The sequence below is a fragment of the Caretta caretta genome, chromosome 25 (genome assembly GCF_965140235.1).
Source record: "Caretta caretta isolate rCarCar2 chromosome 25, rCarCar1.hap1, whole genome shotgun sequence".
NCBI classification, from domain to species: Eukaryota; Metazoa; Chordata; order Testudines; family Cheloniidae; genus Caretta; species Caretta caretta.
Genome location: NC_134230.1, coordinates 4,052,414 through 4,070,207, shown reverse-complemented (window position 1 = coordinate 4,070,207; position 17,794 = coordinate 4,052,414). Strand labels below are relative to the sequence as shown.

The following is a 17,794-nucleotide window of genomic DNA, read 5'->3' as shown; positions in this document are numbered from 1 at the left end:
CCATGCGAGGAAGCGTTTGCCCCGGCCCTGAGCTCAGTGAAGGCCCAGCAGCGGGCAGTGCTGGCAGGAGCCATCCCCTTGCCCATGGTTTCAATGGCAGTGCCCCCATGACTGGTTCTCCATGGTCTCTGCCCCTGGGCAGAAGCTGTGTGGTGGGTCTCTGACACGGGGCAGGAGTGCTGGCTTGGCAGCCTAGGACATGTGGAGGAAGAGCTGAGCAGACAGCCCCGAGGAGGGCCCAGCTGGGCCAGGCCACAGTGACCCTGTCTCACTTACATGTCGAAGCAATGAGCTGCTGAGAGCAGCCATTTGTCAGCAATGAGGACGGCCCCACACTTGTGCTCCTTCCGCCGCAGCCAGAGGCTGACCTGCCAGGGCCACTCGCCCTTGGCTGCTCCGCTGCCACCCACTATCTTGCTGAAGGCCACGGCAGGGGTCATGCCGCAATCTGAGACAGAGGAGGAAGGCAGCTGCTGGTTAAGCAGACATGAGTGTCTGAGCTCCCTCCCTGCCCCACAACAAGCAGGCTCCTGGGAGAGGCGTGGGCGAAGTCCTCAGGGGTAGCCCACTGGGGGGGATGTGGGGAAGGAAGGAGCTGGGTTTGACAGATACGGAGTTAACAGGCCTTGCTGGGACCCCGGTGTGAAGAACCCAACAGCTGTCACAGAGGGATTGGGTTGGATGATCAGGGGGTACTTCCTGCCCAGGCAGGCTGGGCCATCGGGCTCTATGGAGCTGCTGGACCAGATCATGATCAGACTGGGGTTGAGTGGCATGCAGCAGGGAGGGGCCTGTGGGTAAGCGACAGGATAGGAGGGGGACAAGCGGTAGGCCATGGGTGCCCACTTCCTGTCACAGATTTGTACATTTTGGGTGGGGCTGGGCCTGCAGCTCCCCTCAGGAGCAGAGACTGACTCAGAGGAATGGGTTGGAAGCTTGGGGACCCCAAGGCTCAGGCTGGGTGGCAGGGGCAGGAGCAGCGTGCGGCCAGGTGGCAGAACTGGGAGAGAAAAGCTTGGTAGGGCTTGTGGGGGGGGCGGGGAGAATGGAGCATTCAGGGCTGGGCAGAGGGAACCAGGTGGGGCTTGGCTCGGGGGCAAGACAGTAGGGAGGGCCGGGCAGTGGGGAGGGCCGGGCAGGACAGCCAGGCAAGAGGGCCAGGCGGGGCTGGGCAGTATGGAGGACTGGTCAGGAATGCCGGGAGGGCCAGGCAAGGTGGGGCAAGAAGGCCAGGCAGTGGTGAGGGCCAGCAAGGCTGGGCAGTGGGGAGGGCCAGACAGGAATGCCAGGCGGGGCTGGGCAGTGTGGAAGGCCAGGCAAGAGGGCCAGTCAAAACTGGGCAGTGGTGAGGGCTGGACAGGAGGGCCAGCAAGGCTGGGCTGTGGTGAGGGCTGGACAGGAAGGCCAGGCGGGGCCGAGCCATGGGGAAGTCCAGGCAAGAGGGCCAGGCAAAACTGGGCAGTGGGAAGGGCCAGGCGGGGCCAAGCAGTGGGGAGGCCTGGGCAGGAATGACAGGCAGGACAGCAGGGATGGCCAGGCAAGAAGGCTGGGCAGGAATGCCAGGCAGTGGTAAGGGCCAGGCAGGAGGGCCAGGTGGGGCTGGGGACTGGGGAGGGACAGGCAGGAATGCCAGGAGGAACCAAGCAGCGGGGAAGGCAGGGCAGGAGGGACAGGCAGGGCCGAGCAGTGGGGAGGTCTGGGCAGGGCAGCGGAGAAGGCCTGGCAGGAATGCCAGAAAGAGCCGGGCAGTAGTGAGGGCCAGGCAAGGCCGGGTAGTGGAAGGGCGGAAAGGAAGGCCAGGCGAAGCCGGGCAGTGGGGACAGCCAGGCAAGAGGGCCAGGTGGGGCCAGGCAGTGGGGAGGGCCAGGCAGGAATGCCAGGTGGGGCCGGGCAGGGGGGAGAGCAAGGCCAGGCAGTGGGGAGGGTTTGGCAGGGTGGGGCAAGGCAGTGGGGAGGGCCGGACATATGGGACTGGGCAGGAAGGCAAGGCGAGCCTGGGCAATGGGGACAGCCAGGCAAGAGGGCCAGGTGGGGCTGGACAGTACGGAGGGCTGGGCAGGAATGCCAGGAGGGGTTGGGCAGCGGGGAGGGCCAGGCAAGGCAGGGCAGGAGGGCCAGGCGGGGCCGGGCTGTGGTGAGGGCCAGGCAAGGCTGGGCAGTGGGAAGGGCTGGACAGGAAGGCCAGGCAGGGCTGGGCAGTGCGAAGGGCCAGGCAAGAGGTCCAGGCGGGGCAGGGCAGTGGGGAGGGCCGGGCAGGGCTGGGAAGCAGGGTGGGCAGGAAGGCCTGGTGAGGCCAGTCAGTGGGGACAGCCAAGCAAGAGGTCCAGGTGGGGCCAGGCAGTGGGGAGGGCCAGGCAGGAAGGCTGGGCCGGGCAGTGCAGATGTCTTGGCAGGGGGGACCGGGCAGGAAGGCTGGGCAGTATGGAGGGTCGGGCAGGAATGCCAGGCAGGGCGGGTCAGTGGTCAGGGCCATGCAAGGCCAGGCAGTGGGGAGGGCGGACAGGAAGTCCAGGTGGGGCCAGGCTGGCCAGTACTCACTGCAGTTGCGCTCGTCAGAGCCGTTGCTGCAGTCAGTGACGCCGTCGCACTCCGGGTTCGCTTTCCCAATGCAGATCTTGCTGGAGCACTTGAAGGTGAAGCTGGTACAGGTCACCACTGGAAGGTGACAACCCACAGCCAACTCAGCGTGTGGCCCGCGGTGCCAGGCCTGTCTGATATGGGGCTGGATTGTTCCCTGCGATGGGAGGTGCTTGCTGCATGGCAAGGGTGCTTGTCCCCCCCCATACTCCAATGGTGCAATGGAGGTCCCCCCCTCCACTGGTGCCTGCCATGCAGTTTGGGTGCCTCCCCCCTCCTCTGGTGACTGATGTGTGGTGGGGGCTCTCCCTCCCCCTTCACAGGCGCCCCAAGCCTGGCTCAAGTCTGGTACCTGGGAGCTGGTTGGGCCTGGCAACCCCTGTGGTCTTTGGAGCAGCAGTGGTGGTTTTCCTGGGGGTAGCAGCTGGCTTGGTGGTAATTTGGCTGACTGGGCTGGTGGCTGCCTCGTTGCTGCTGGGCTGGGCTGGGGAGCTGCTTGTGGTGGAAGTCCTGGCAGTTACCGGGCTGGGCGAGGTGCCTGCTCCAGAGCTGGGGTTGGGCTTGGATGAGATGGCATCTAGGATCCAGTCCTTGAGTTTGGTTATTCTAGAGTACACCCCCGGCCTCTTAGCCTGAGCACAGCCAATCCCCCAGCTTACAACACCGGCCAGGTAGAATAAGCCCGGGGTCTCCTCACAGGCTAGCGGGCCGCCCGAGTCCCCCTGGGGAGAAGCCAGGTAGCGACAGCTCAGTATACTCTTCCCAGAGCCCCTGAGGGAACTCCTCAAACAGAGGAACCACCAGGTGCTACAGAGAAATGGACAAGAAACTGTGCATTGCACATTTGTGGAATATCCTGCATGTAGGGGGAATTTCACCCAGCCTCTCAAGGTCAGCTCATGCCCTGAAGCTCCCATACCCTCTCACCCCATCTAGTGTGACTGTGCACACTTTCTTTAGCTAATCAGTGGCCAGCTGTGTTTAGACTCTGGGCCTCACTGATATCCTGTGGCATTGAGTTCCACAGGGTAACTATGTAAAACAGTATTTCCTGTTTTGAGTTTTCAGTGCACTGCCCTTCTCTTGTACAGAACAGCCCCTTGTTCTCCAGTTAGGAGGGTTTGGGGTCAACAAGTGCAGCTCACTGACCTGCCTTATGGCACTCAGCATTTCTACAGGCCTCCAGGAAGCAGTTACAGTCTCTCTAGACAATCCTATGTCCAGCTATTAGGGGCAGGGGCAGCAATTTGTACCTGGGGTCTTGAATATTCCTGTGGTGTAGCAGGATTGTGGTTTAGAAGGTCACTCACTAAACTGCGTGGGGCTTCATTTACCTTCCCTAAGACAGCGAAGAGCCAAGCTGCCCCAGCTGATGCTGGCAGATGGACTGTCCTCCTCATCTGTCCTTGTCAGGGGTGGGCAAACTTTTTGGCCCAAGGGCCACATCTGAGTATGGAAATTGTATGGTGGGCCATGAATGCTCACAAAATTGGGGGTTGGAGTGTGGGAGGGGGTGAGGGCTTCGGCTGGGGGTGTGGGTTCTGGGGTGGGGCTGGGGATGAGGGAGGGGGGCAGGGGAATCGGGGCTGGGGCAGGGGGTTGGGGCGCAGGAGGGGCATCGGGGTGCAGGCTCGGGGTGGCATTTACCTCAAGCAGCTCCTGGAAGCAGTGGCATATCCCCTCCTCCGACTCCTAAGCAGAGGCACAGCCAGGAGGCTCTGTGTGCTGCGCCGCCCTTGCAGCTCCCATTGGCCGTGGTTGCCAGCCAATGGGAGCCATGGGGGCAGTGTGCAGATCCCCCTGGCTGCCCCTATGCATAGGAAGCAGAGGGGGAACATGCTGCTGCTTCCGGGAGCCACGCGGAGCCCCGGCATGCACGGAGCGGGGCAAGCCCCCCACCCCACTCCCTGGCTGGAGCTTGAGGACCAGATTAAAACATCTGAAGGGCTGGATGCAGCTGCCGGGCCGTAGTTTGCCCACCTCTGGTCCATGTAGATCTTGCTTATGGCAGCACATAGACAAAACCTCTGGAAGTACCACAGTCCCTGTGCAGTTTGTCCCCACCTTCCCCCAAGGCAGATGCTGAGCCCACGAGCTCCCGGCAGCTCTCTGGGTCTTTCCAGGGTGGCCTGGAGTGAGTAAAGAACCCCAAGGTTCTTACCTGGCACGAGTCAACCCTCCCCTCCAGGAAGCCTGCACAGATCATCCGGTCAGTGAGGGAGAAGTTGTAGAGAACACTGCAGGTCTTCTGGTCAATGATGCCGACAGAAGCTTTCTGCAGGCTCTCGGGCTTCGTGACTGCATGAAAATAAAGGGATTAGCAAGCATGGGGATGCGAGGAGAAGGGGAGCTGACGCCCTCTTGCTCAGGACACGGCAGCCCAGATACCAGGGGGCCACGCGCCACACGGAGTACAGCAGTGACCACTCCGATCCTGCTGGGACTCCGCCTTGGCAGACGGCATTTCCTTCCACTCCGTGTAAGCTACAGCTGTGCAGCCCTTGGGCTTTCGTTACGCTGCCAGGCCGGCTCTTGGGGGCTGGAGCCAGGCACTGCTACTCTCTGGGCTCAGTAGCTGTGTAAGCAGGACCTGAACAAGTTCTCCCCTGACATCTAGTGATAGGCAGGGGGACAAGCCGTCAGGAGCAGGCCGGGTTTGCATAGACACCTGCTCTGCCCAGGCATGCAGCAGGTGGCTGCTTTGCCACAGGGATCAGTTTGGGCGGGTTTCGGGTCACAAACCCTCGTATATTGAATGCTGTTTTCCTGAAGGACCAGTGAAAGGGCAGCAGAACTGTGCTCAGTTAGGGCATGCTGCAGCCTCAGCTGAGCTCACTTGCTAAGCAGGGAGGGCTGCCAAAAGCCAGTGAAGAGCAGAGGGGGTGGAGCCAGATGTTCTTACCTCCATGGGAGCCTCCCTTCTCTGGGGTTTAAGGATGGAGCCAGTTGGGTTCCAAGGAGAGTCCTGAGTGCTGGTCAGTGATTGCTGGGGCTGAGCTCACTGAGGGGCCACGGACCCTTCGAGCTGGATTGGGGCCAGTGCTGCAGCAGAGCGGCTCCCTGCTACCCAGCGAGGTCACGGAGAGCTGGACTCGGAATGTGGCATCACACAGGTGGCCAGCAGCAGCAGGTGAGACAGTGCTGGACACCCCCCCTTCCGGGGTGGGGCTGGACCCATGGGAATGCACCTTTGCTGACTAAAGGCAGCCAGCCACCTATGAGGGGGTGCAGTGCAGGGACAGGGAAGTGGTGTGTTTGAGGGACATTGGTTTGGACTTTCATACCGCAAGGCAAAGGACACTGTGGGTAGATGTTTGCTTTTGGTCAGGTGCTTTTGAACATGGTGTTTTCCCAATTGAATGCTGGGTTCCCTTGGGGGGTGATGGATTCTGCCTGAAGGGGGGGGAGGCATGAGGCCCTGCCCCCTCCATGGCCATGCCCCTGCCCCCCTCTTCCCCCAAAGCCCTACCTCCTGGCCAAGCCAGAAGCCAGAGCCAGGCCAGGGAGCCTGGGTCCCTCCATCTTCCCAAGATGCGGGGAGGGGCCCGAGAGGAGCCCCTGGCCTGTGTCCCCGTCCCTGAGCCCCCCGTCCAGGGCAGGTGGAGGGTTCACGGTTCCCCACAGCTGCCCGTGTGACTCTTACCCTGACCTGGCTCTGGCCTGGACAAGAGGCGGCCAGGCCTGGGTGAAAAGTGGACAGGCCAGTCCCTTTGCCCCCCTGTCCCGGCACCGCTGGTTCCTTTTCCCTTTTAGTATAAGTTTTATGCACCAACTCAGTGCTTGTGAGTGGGGGAAGTCTTGCCTCTCAGAGGCACCCAGGGGTAGTGTTTGGTTTTCCCAAGTTGCTGGGTGGTTCTGTTTTGTCTTGTTAAGAGGATCCCCTAGATACTGAACCTAGCCCTTGTTGCTGCTGCCACCGCTGCTTGGCAGAAGGGTTCCAGATGTTTAACTTTTTCTAGTGCCCAGGATCTTGGAAGCTTCCTAGTGGTCTTTGTCCCCTGCCTAACAGGGCAACAGGCTCCCTTTGCTAGTGCATGTGCCTTAACCCAGTCCCTGTCCCATCCCTAGTGTCTATCCCCCTGTCTAGTGATATCTGGTCCAGTCTTAGCTGTGAGCTTGAGCTCTCTGAAGCAAGGACCTCGTCAATGTCACTTGGACAGTTGTAGACAGACAATGCTCCACCACACTCTGCCCCAGGCTCTGACCAGCTGCCAGCTCCCTTGTCTTGCTCCCTGATGGCAGAGGGTACTTCCTTGGCCCTAGTTCTCTCCCTTGGGGTCCCGGAGCGCTTGTTGATTTCTGGCTCTCTCTGCTGGACACCCCACTTCTTCAACCTCTTTCCTATTCCCCTGGCCTGTTCAACGTGGGTGGCTGCAGCCGTTTTGCTGCTCGGTCTCTCCCTAGCTCACAGTAAATCAATAGATAAATCACATTACTCACTGTTGCCTTCTCTGATGTTTCCCCATCCAGAAATCATGCACTTTTTGCCAACGGGAAACTTCTGCACAGCTAATGGGAGGCACACGGGTTGGATGTACTTGTTGAAATGAAGGGGGCTGGCCAGTTCTAGCACAGCCACGTCGAAGTCCAGGATGATGGGGTTGTAGGAGGGGTGCTGCACCACTTTCTTTATACTGACTTTCACCGCGTTGCCATCTGCACCAGTTAAGGATGTGGTGCCCAGGTAGGCTTTCAGATATTCCAGCTTTGTCCTGCAAGTGCACAGGACACCCCCCCCCCCGCCCCCCAGACACCCACTGTGAATTCTGAACAGCTAAAGCTTAAGCATCTTATGAATGTCAATAGGTTTCAGGGCCTGCAATGCGCTGTTCAGCATGGACAGAACCTTGCTGGTTAATGTGCTCTTGTGAAAGGAGGCTCTTGCTTTTAGGTGACCTCACCTTGGCTAGAGAGAACTATCACCATTCACAACAGCAATTCCATTACAAGGCTAATGCTCATCCGCCAAGGCCGACCATGCCGGTTCCTGCGGCTTCACTTCCCTGACAGCCGGGGCCTGTGGGGCAGGCTCAGGGTCAGCAGTCACCTTTCAGAACTGACACTCTGCCAAGGACTTGCTCTAGTGGAGGAGAAAACTGGAGCTAACTGGTTACAAGCCATACAAGTCCTTTTCTAAAGCAGCTCGTGGGGCACAGGCACAGAGGAAGGGCTGGTCTGGGTCGGGCCCGAAGACTGTCCAGCCCAGTGTCCTGTCTCTGACTGGCCAGCACCAGGTGCTTCAGAGGAAGGTGCAAGAAACCCACAGTGGCAGACATAAGGTAATCTGCCCCCCATGAGGGTCCCAGGCTAAACCCTGACAGAGACTGGTTTAAACCCTGAAGCACAAGGTTTCATTTCTCTCCAATATTCTTGTTGTTTGCATTAACTATTGTAACTCTGCCTATTCTTGTTGTCCATGATACAAAAGTCCAGTCCCACTTTAAATCTTACTCAGTTCTAGACCTCAATGACATCCAGTGGCACTGTTGCACAGTCTAATTATGTGTATGTAGAGGTAAAAGCATTTCCCTTCATCGGGTTTTAATTTGTACTTTTCAGTGGCAAAGAGACTGCTCTTGTCCTTGTGCTGTGAGACAGGGAGAACAGATGTGCCTGACCTATTTCTACACCATTCATTATTTTTATAGATTTTTATCAGGTCCCTTCTTCTAGCCTCCTCTCTAAGGCACAGTCTGTCTCTTCAACCTCTGATCCGAGGAGAGTTTTTCCAGAGCCCTAACTGGTTTTGTTGCTGTTGGCTGAACCCTTTCTAACCCTGCCCTGCCCTGCCCTTCCTGAGATGGGGTAACAGTGCAGCACAGGTTCCAGATGGGGCGCTCTCACTGATTTTTATAGTGGCATTATAATCGTTTCTGTAGGATTTTCCATCTCATTCCTTATGCACCCTAACATCATGTTGCCCTTTCCTCTAGCTTGGTTCAAGCACTCTGAAGTTCCTCACGTCCTCTCTGGTCCTGACTCACGTTAATTACTTTGTGTCATCTGCAAATTTTAATTCCTCACTGCTCAACCCCTTCCTGCATCATTAGTAAATGTATTGAAACACCCTGGGACCTAGTACGGTACCTTGAAGTACCTGCTGTTCACCTTCTGCCATGGTGAAGGTTGGTGATGGATTCCTACTCCTTGTTTCTGATCCATGACAATACTTTGCCTCTTACCTCAGTAACAAAAGCTCTCAGCAGCCCCAGATGATGCAGTGTGACTGGGGCTGGGGAAACTGGAACAACAACACAATATACAGAGCTTTCAAGAGGAGATGGGCTCTTACTGATTGAAGCAGTGAGCTGCCGACAGCAACCAGCGCTCCCCAATGACAGTGGCCCCACAGAAGTGCCTTGACCCCTCCTTCAGGCTGACCTGCCAGGGGATTTCTCCTTTGGAAGCCTCGATTCCTCCCACGATCTTGCTGGGTTTTGAAAGCCCAGGTCGCCCACCGCACTCTAAATAGAAGCCAAAGCACAGCCCATCAGTGCTTTCGCTGACTCTGGGGATGGGCAAGGAGGGAGCCCTGAGCCCTGCTGGCTGGTGATGGCTCAGGGCCAAGTCAGGGAAATTTATTTAAGTCCTTCCTGCCAAGCTTGCTGTTTCCACCAACAGGTGCCCTACTCCCCCAGGAGGTGCCCAGGTATAGCCACCCATGGTCCTCTCCAGGGCTTCTGCCTGCTTTCATCAGGACCCTCAAGCCCCTCCGTTCTCAGCGGCAGTGTGCTGGGATGGGGCTCACTAGTGCCTGCACTCCAGTGACCCCTCATCCCCATGAGCCTCCACCAAAGGCCCGAAACTGGAGGAACACCCAAAATCTACCTCCTCCTTCAGAGGAGGGGTGACCGAGAACCAGGTGAAATGAGCTGACAAACACAGGCTGGCTTCCGGAGCTTGCCCTGCCCCCTGGCCTGTGTGGGGTTGCAGGACTCTCCTTGGGTGCAGAAGTAGGCTTTGAATTACCAGGAGATCTTTGAGTGGCAAAGGACAGCAAGGGCCTTGGGAGCAAGCACAGCTGTGTGCAATTCTGCTCCCTCAGCCACTGCGCTCAGGGCATGGAGAGAATTCCTGGTGTTTCCCCATGGTAAGGGCTGGCAGTAACACTGCCAAGATCCCAACACACCTGCAGCTTGATTTAGTTGGGAATTGGTCCTGCTTTGAGCAGGGGGGTGAACTAGGTGACCTCCTGAGGTCCCTTCCAACCCTGATATTCCATGATTCAAGCTATGAAGCACCTGATCTTCAGAGTGCAAAATGTGCACAAAACTTCCCAGCAGAGGCTGTGCTTTGTGTTTGAGGCTCATGTGGGCCATGCTGGACACAATAGAAAAGGCTGTTTCATTTCAGTGGAAAGGCAGAGCCCTGAACTTCAAGCCTGGGAAGCTCATTGTAACTAGACAGCCCAACCGTCCCAGCACCTTGTGGCCAAGAAGCAGTAGCTGGCTTGCTGGCCGTGGGTGCTGATAAGGTGGAGGACACAGGTCTGTGTTTGCTCATGGTGCTGTTGCTGATCCCCTCCATGGTGGCAGCATCACCGTTTGTGCTGGAAAGTGTCATTGGGACGGTAAGAGCTGCAGGTGTGGGGAAGGTGGAGATAGCATCAAGGATCCAGTCTCGGAGTTGGGTCACTTGGGCATAGACCCCAGGCCGCTTGGCTTCAGCACAGCCAATTCCCCAGCTCACAATACCGGCCAGGAAAAACTTGCCAGATGGCTCTTCACAAACCAAGGGGCCGCCAGAGTCACCCTGCAAGAGACAAAAAGCATGCATCACCAGAGTCAGGGGCCAACTCCAGACTGGCCACCATGCACTTCGCCTCCCTATGCTTCGCTCTGTGTCCTAACCTGGTGTGCAGCATTGCTGCATGCTGCTAAAGAGTTGCTATGTCCCACCCCACAGCTGGCTGCATTTCAGGTGTGGGTGAAGGATCCCAAATCTGTAATGTCTTTTGGGATCTGCCTGGATGAAACACGTTAAGTGAATGTAACTAGTGGAGACACTTAGCTGCAGAGTGGCCTCTCAGATGGCCAGCCTTAAATCTGAGCCCTTGCTGCACATCAAGGGGGAAATCACCTTTCCAGTGACCTAGCCAATAGCCTCCAGCTCTTAATAGTCTCTTTATTAATGAGATTGACCACCAAGTCTTAGGTCAACCTTCATTTTCCTCACTGGGCCCAGTGCTCCTCCTGGGCTAGTGGCTGTTACTCATCTGGGCTGTGTACAGAGCACGTGTCTGAGGCTTTCCTGAGCACCGACATTTCATCAGTTTGCACTAAGCTTGCAGAGTTGGTCTTTGACTTTGTTCTCATAAAGCCTGAACAATGGCCCTGCTGTGTGATTGCTCCGTGCATCTGCCCAGCAGTCAAGCTACTAAATTACAAAGATTACATTCCAACCTCAAGCCTTTTGCAGCCCATCTGGGCTCTGACACTGCACCTATCCCCAAGGTATCTGAGAGCCTCTCAAAGGTATCTGGTGCTGCAAAGATCTATCTTCCTCTAAGCTGTTCCTAGAAGGGCAGGGATGGTTGTGAGCTTGCGGGTGGGCTGTGACTGTGGGCGGGCCAGGCTGAAGGAGTGGGCTGGGCAGTTTGCTGTGCCCAGGCTGAGGGGTTTGCTGCAAAATTAAAGGGCATTTTCCCTTAATGGATTTTCATGTTTTGTTACATTTCCTGGTTGGTTTTCTCTCTTTGCCTTCCACGTGGCACATGGTGATATTTCCCTTGTGCCTGTGGTCCTAGCACTGAGCAAGGAGCATTTAGGCTACTTCTTTGTAGGTGTCCCAGCAGCACCCCTGATGCCAGTCCTGCTTCCAGGAGAGGCAGAGCAAAAGCCCCTGAAGAGTGGCTTTGGTTTGATTTGGACCATCTCGGCAGCAAACGTGTGTTTCCCAAGCATGGAGACTTAGAATTGGCAGGTTGAGTCTTTGCAGTTAGTAGCTCTTTGCCCTGACATATGGGCTTCCATCCAGAGGCCTCTGAACCATTCACTAACAGGAATGAATTAATCCTGGCAACCGGCCCCTCCCCCAGCAAGGCAGCTCAGTGCCAGGATTCTAGTTTCAGACATGGGGAAATGGGCACAGAGACGTTAGCTGATTTGCTCAAGGACATGTAGCAAAAATCAGTTGCAGAGCCAGGAGCAAAACGCAGGAGTCCTGACTCCACGTGACCTGCTCCAGCCACTGCCTGATAAATCCCTGCCTTAATTTGGTTTTAAAGAAGCAAGATCTGCCTTGGCCCATCCTGTGCAGCTGCAGACAGGGCTGGATTAAACCACTGCTGGGCACTAGGCAGACACTGGGCCCCATCTTCTCAGAGGAATAACAACAAACAGCTGATCGAAACAATCATTTGCACTTGCTCCAACATACCCAGGGGCTCCTCAAGACAACCTACCACCTTAGGTAAAACTTCTCTCTGTCGTGCCCTGGTGCCCCCAGAACAGAGGTTTTCAGTCCCTGGGGTGTGCCCCCTGGCGGGGACACGGACTTTCTGAGGGGCACAGCAAGGCTTCTGATGGTATGGTGCTTTTGGTGGAAGGGGAGGGGCTGGTGCTCAGGTCTGGCCTGGCCACCCCCCATGTGGACTGAAGGGCTGCTGAGCCACATTTGTATGAGTGGCATGGCAACTCTTTGAGGCTTCGCCCAGGAACGTGGACCCTAAGCACATGCCTAGTTTGCCTGTGTGTTCATCCAGCCCTTGCAAAGGAGGGCGCCGGTGGCTGCTCAGAGCTCAGCCCGTCGGGGCAGACAGATGCAGCTGGCTAGTGTAACAAGTGCCAGAGCCTTTAGCTGGGCAGGGGGCTGTAATGGGCCACTTGCAGGGACTGTGAGCGTAACTGAAAGGGAAGGAGCCCCTGCCCTGGCAGCATCTCTGGGAGTGGATGCCCGCAACACTGCTGCCCGGTGCTGAGAGAGGCCCCTCCTCACCTGGCAGGAGTCGATCTTCCCCTCCAGGTAGCCGGCACACATCATCCTGTCGGTCAGGGTGTGGCTGTACAGACTGGCACACAGGGCCTGGTCCAGCAACTCCACTGTCGCCTTCTGCAAGGTCTCTGGTTTCACCACTCGTGGGAAGAGACAAGGTAATAAACTTGATCCACCCGTTGGGCCAACGGCCCTGAGCCCACGGGCCCCTCCTCCCTGCAGAATCAGCCACAGGCCGAGCGGCTGGATTGGGAGCTGCCAGCCTAGTCGCCAAACACCACAACCCCGTGGTTGGGCAGAGCGTGGAACCCGCCCTTGCTTCTGCACAATCAAACGCCCCCCTGGCCTTTCTTGGGTGTGCCCCTCCCGCCCTTCACAGGATCTCACCCTGCTCTTCTCAGGGTGTGCCCCGCCCCTGCCTTTCACAGGGTGTGTACCTAGGGTTTCCAGGCTCCAGTTTTCAACCAGAATGCCCAGTCGAAAAGGGACCCTGGCGGCTCCGGTTAACGCGGCTGACTGGGCCATTAAAAATCCGGTCGGGTCTGGGGCTAAGGCAGGCTCCCAGGCTCCATTCGCTGCCCGCGCCCCTTGTGCTGGCTCTGCAGCTCACACTGGCTGAGAACTGTGACCAGTGGAAGCTGCAGTGATGGCATCTGCAGGCGTGAGAGCTGCGCATGGAGCCTCCCTGGCCGCCCATGCGCCTAGCGGCTGCAGGGACCTAACGGCCAATTCCTGGGAGCTGCGGTAAGCACCACCAGGACACCACACCCTGAATCCTCTCCTGCACCCCAACTTCTTGCCCCACCCGGAGTCCCCTCCTGTACCCCAAACCCCTCATCCCCAGCCCCACCCCCAGCCAGAGCCCTCATCCTCCCACACCTCCTGCCCCAGCCCTGAGCCCCCTCCTGCACCCCAACCCCCTCATCTTCAGCCCCACCCAGAGCCTGCACCCCCTCCTGCACTCCAAACCTCTCGGCCCCAGTCTGGAGCTCCCTCCTGCACCCAAAGCCACTCACCCCCAGCCAGAGACACCCCACCCCAACCTCTGCCCCAGCCTGGTGAAAGTGAGTGAGGGTGGGGGAGAGCAAGCAGGGGTGGGGCCTCAGGGGTGTTCTGTTTAGTGCAATTAGAAAGTTAGCAACCCTATGTGCACCCTCTCTCCCCTGGCCCTTCTTGGGGTGCGCCTCCCCCCTCCTTCCCCCCTTCCTTCTTAAGGTAACTCCCCACCCACAGCCCTTCTCAGGGTGTTCCCCAACCCTTCTTGGGCTGTGCCCTGCCCCCTCCCTGACCCTTCACAGGGTGTACCTCCTCCTCCCTCACCCCTCAGGATTCCCTCATACCCACAGCCCTTCTCAGGGTCCCTCCATCCCTTCTTGGGGTGTGCCCCCTTCCTCCCCACCCCCGGCCCTGCTCAGGATGTGCCCCCTGGCTTTTCTTGGGTTCCCCCTACCCCTGGCCCTTCTCAGGAGTCCCCACCCTCTCCTCTCCCCTCCCGTTCTTGGGTGCCCCACCCCAAGGAGGCACTGCTTACAGAAGTCTTCCTTGAGATAACCCCAGCCAGAGATGAGGCACTTCCTGCCAGCCGGGAAGCGGTGCCCAGGGCCTGGCAGGCACGCAGGCTGGATATACTTGTTAAAGGGCACGGGGCTGTCGAGCTCCAGCACAGCCACATCGAAGTCCGCGGTGTCGGTGTTGTAGGAGGGGTGTGGGATAATGCGGCCCACGCCGGCTTTCACGGTGCTGCTGTCTGAGCTGCTGAGGGAGATGGTTCCCATGTAGGCGGCCCAGACCGCTGGGTCCTGAAACCTGAAATGCACAGACATGTGTGATCCCTTCCAAGCTGCCCCTGCACAGCCACTGGGCATGTCAAAGGTGAGGCCTGGTAGTAGAGGAGGCTGCTGGGCCTTGACCTCAGCTGAGCCACAGCCGTCGTGACACATGCCCCGCCACGTGTCCTGGTGCCCTGCCCTCATGGCACAGTGCGTCCCAGGGTGCTGACGTGCCAGGCTGCATGGGCTTAGAATGGCTGGAGTTGGGCTGTGGCCCTAGGGCCAGGGCCAGATTTACACCTTACGCACCCCTAGGCACAGTGTCTTGAGAGCCCCCCTGACGACAGCTGACCTTCATGTTGGGCACAGGTTTAGAGAGGTAAGGTGCCCCTAGAATGCTGGCGCCTGTAGGCATGCGCCTGCTGGGCCAAACAGGAAATCCGCCCTGCCGAGCCACTGCAGCAGGAAGCAGGATCCCAGCTGAGATGTGGCAAGAGGCTGAATATGAGGCTAGAGCAACCCGCGGGCTGCTTGCGGCCCAATCCCATGAGACATCCTCAGGGCCCTACAGGTAGTATATATAGTGTGTGGATGCAGCCTCCATAACACATAGAGAGCCACGTATGTGACCCACGATGGTGAACAGGTTGAGAAGCACTGGGCTAGAGGGCGCCCCAATCCTGGCTCTGCCCATGGGAAGGGGGTCAGGGAAGGTGTCATGGCCGGGGCCATACTCGTTGAAGCAGTGAGCCGCAGACACCAGCCACTTCTCAGTGAGGATAGTTGCACCACAGAAGTGTTCGTTGTTCTCCCTCAGGCTGACTTGCCACGGGAACTCCCCTCTGGAGGCCTCGGTGCCACCCACGATTCTGTGGGCTGTCTGCATGGTGGGGCGGCTCCCACAGTCTGAAAGGCAGAAGAGACCTTGTGTGAGCCCTGCAAACTCCTTCATTCCAGCCACAGGTACAGACAGAGGCAGGTGGCTGCTGCAAACCTGTCCCAGCAGCCTTCGCTGGGGTTGGGGATGGATTCATTTCAGCAGAGCATATACCCATGGCCCAGCCTGCTGAATGCCCCGGAGAGTGAGGCCACTGCCTGGAATGCCACAAATGGAGCAGATTTTAAATTATTCTTGGAGTAGATCTAGGAGGCCACGGGACTGGTGAGGACCCACGTAGTGAGGACTTGCGAACACCCACAGAATGAGGATGGATGATGACCTATGCAGCGGGGATGGGGTTGCCAGGTGCCTAGTTTTTGACTGGAAAGCCCAGTCGAAAAGAGGACTTGGCAGTGTCCGATCAGATGTACTGACTAGACACAAAAATTCAGTTGCCACGGGCACGGGCTGGGGGAGGTGCCAGGTCATCAACCCAGCCCAGACCCTGGTCAGCTGGGGCCACCTCCCACCTACATCTTATGGACAGGCAGACTCTGCATCAAGCTGCAGCTCTGGATCAGAGGGAGCCCAGCTCGGGGTGGGGGAGGGAGGTTTAGAGGATTCAGCTACAAGGAACGGGGTGTGGGTAGAGTAGCAAGTGAAGGAGGAGCGGGGAGAGAAGCGAATGGGGGGGCAAGGCCTTAGGGGAAGAGGCAGAGTAGGGGTGGAGTCTCAAGGGAAGAGGTGGGGCAGGGGAGTCTGGTTGTCAGCCATTAGAATGTTGGTAACCCTAGCAGGAACAGGCAAGGACCCACGCAGTGGTACATATGATTTTTGAGCAGTTTCCTCACCAGAAACCAGTGTTCATTAAGGTCATCCAATCAGGGAATGGAATCATATCACAAGATCTGCGTCCAGTAAAAACCAACCAAAAAAAGCTCGAATATCCTTCAGTGACCAGCTGGGAAATGAGCCTAGCCCAAGGTGCCATGGCAGGGAAGAACTTGGAATGAGTTTCAACTCCATTGCCTGTGATTTCACAAGAACAACCATACTGTGTCAGACCAATAGAGCCCAGTAGCCTGTCTTCCAACAGTGGCCAGTTCCAGACAGTTGGGAGGAAATGAACAGAACAGGGCAATTATCGAGTGATCCATCCTCTGCTGTCCAGTCCAAGTGTCTAGCAGTTGGAGGTTTAGGGACACTTAGATCATAGAATCATAGACTATCAGGGTTGGAAGGGACCTCAGGAGGTCATCGAGTCCAACCCCCTGCTCAAAGCAGGACCAATCCCCAGGTAAACCATCCCAGTCAGGGCTTTGTCAAGCCTGACCTTAAAAACTTCTAAGGAAGGAGATTCCACCACCTCCCTAGGTAACGTATTCCAGTGTTTCACCACCCTCCTAGTGAAAAAGCTTTTCCTAATATCCAACCTAAACCTCCCCCACTGCAATGACCATTACTCCTAGTTCTGTCATCTGCTACCACTGAGAACAGTCTAGATGCATCCTCTTTGGAACTCCCTTTCAGGTAATTGAAAGCAGCTATCAAATCCCCCCTCATTCTTCTCTTCCACAGACTAAACAATCCCAGTTCCCTCAGCCTCTCCTCATAAGTCATGTGTTCCAGTCTCCTAATCATTTTTGTTGCACTTCTCCCAATTCTAATATATTCTTTTTGAGATGGGGCAATCAGAACTGTGTGAAGTGTTCAACGGGTAGGTGTCCCATGGATTTATATAGTGGCATTATGATATTTTCTGTTTTATTATCTATCCCTCGCCTAATGTTCCCTAATGTTAACTTTTTTACTTGTTGCTGCACATTGAATGGATGTTTTCAGAGAACTATCCATGATGAGTCTAAGAGCTCTTTCTAGAGTGGTAGCAGCTAATTTAGACCCCCATCATTGTGTATGTATAGTTGGGATTACATTTTCCAATATGCTTTACTCTGTATTTATCAACACTGCATTTCATCTATCATTTTGTCACTCAGTCACCTAGTTTACTGAGATCCCTTTGTAACTCTTTGCAGTCAGCTTTGGGCTTAACTATCTTGAGTAATTTTGTACCGTCTGCAAGTTTTGCCACCTCACAATTCACATCCTTTTCCAGATCATATATAAATATGTTGAGCAGCACAGGTCCCATTACAGATTTTTGGGGGACCCCACTGTTTATCTCTCTCCATTGTGAAAACTGACCATTTATTCCTACTCTTTGTTTCCTGTCTTTTAACCAGTTACAGATCCAGGTGAGGACCTTTCCTTTTATCCTATTACTATTTACTTTGCTTAAGAATCTTTGGTATGTGACCTTATCAAAGTCAAGTACACTATATTGACTGGATCACCTTTGTCCACATGCTTTTTGACACTCTCAAAGAATTTAATAGATTGGTGAAACATGATTTCCCATTACAAAAAGCTGTGTTGACTCTTCCCCAATAAATTGTATCCATCAGTATTTCTAATAATTCTGTTCTTTACTAGAGTTTCAACCAGTTTTCCTGATACTGAAGAGAAGGTTACTTACCTATAACTTTGGGATTCTTCCAGATGTATGGTCCCTATCTGTATTCCACTGTGGGATGCACACCTTGCACCCAGAGTTGGAAAATTCAAAAGTAGTGTC

General features: G+C 56.3%; 1 protein-coding gene across 3 annotated transcripts in view; it reads right to left on the bottom strand.

Annotated features, from left to right (window-relative positions):
- TMPRSS9 (transmembrane serine protease 9) overlaps positions 1-17,794 on the bottom strand; it is a 121,726-nt gene that overhangs the window by 46,091 nt on the left and 57,841 nt on the right. For all 3 annotated transcript variants that reach the window (XM_048831130.2, XM_075123188.1, XM_048831131.2), the window contains 10 exons: positions 15,014-15,185; positions 14,042-14,316; positions 12,514-12,650; positions 10,002-10,329; positions 8,870-9,041; positions 7,018-7,289; positions 4,739-4,875; positions 2,930-3,299; positions 2,539-2,655; positions 277-448 (listed from right to left, as the gene is read on the bottom strand). In XM_048831130.2, the coding sequence (XP_048687087.1) occupies positions 277-448; positions 2,539-2,655; positions 2,930-3,299; positions 4,739-4,875; positions 7,018-7,289; positions 8,870-9,041; positions 10,002-10,329; positions 12,514-12,650; positions 14,042-14,316; positions 15,014-15,185 (2,152 nt within the window). The remainder of the gene's footprint in view (positions 1-276; positions 449-2,538; positions 2,656-2,929; positions 3,300-4,738; positions 4,876-7,017; positions 7,290-8,869; positions 9,042-10,001; positions 10,330-12,513; positions 12,651-14,041; positions 14,317-15,013; positions 15,186-17,794) is intronic.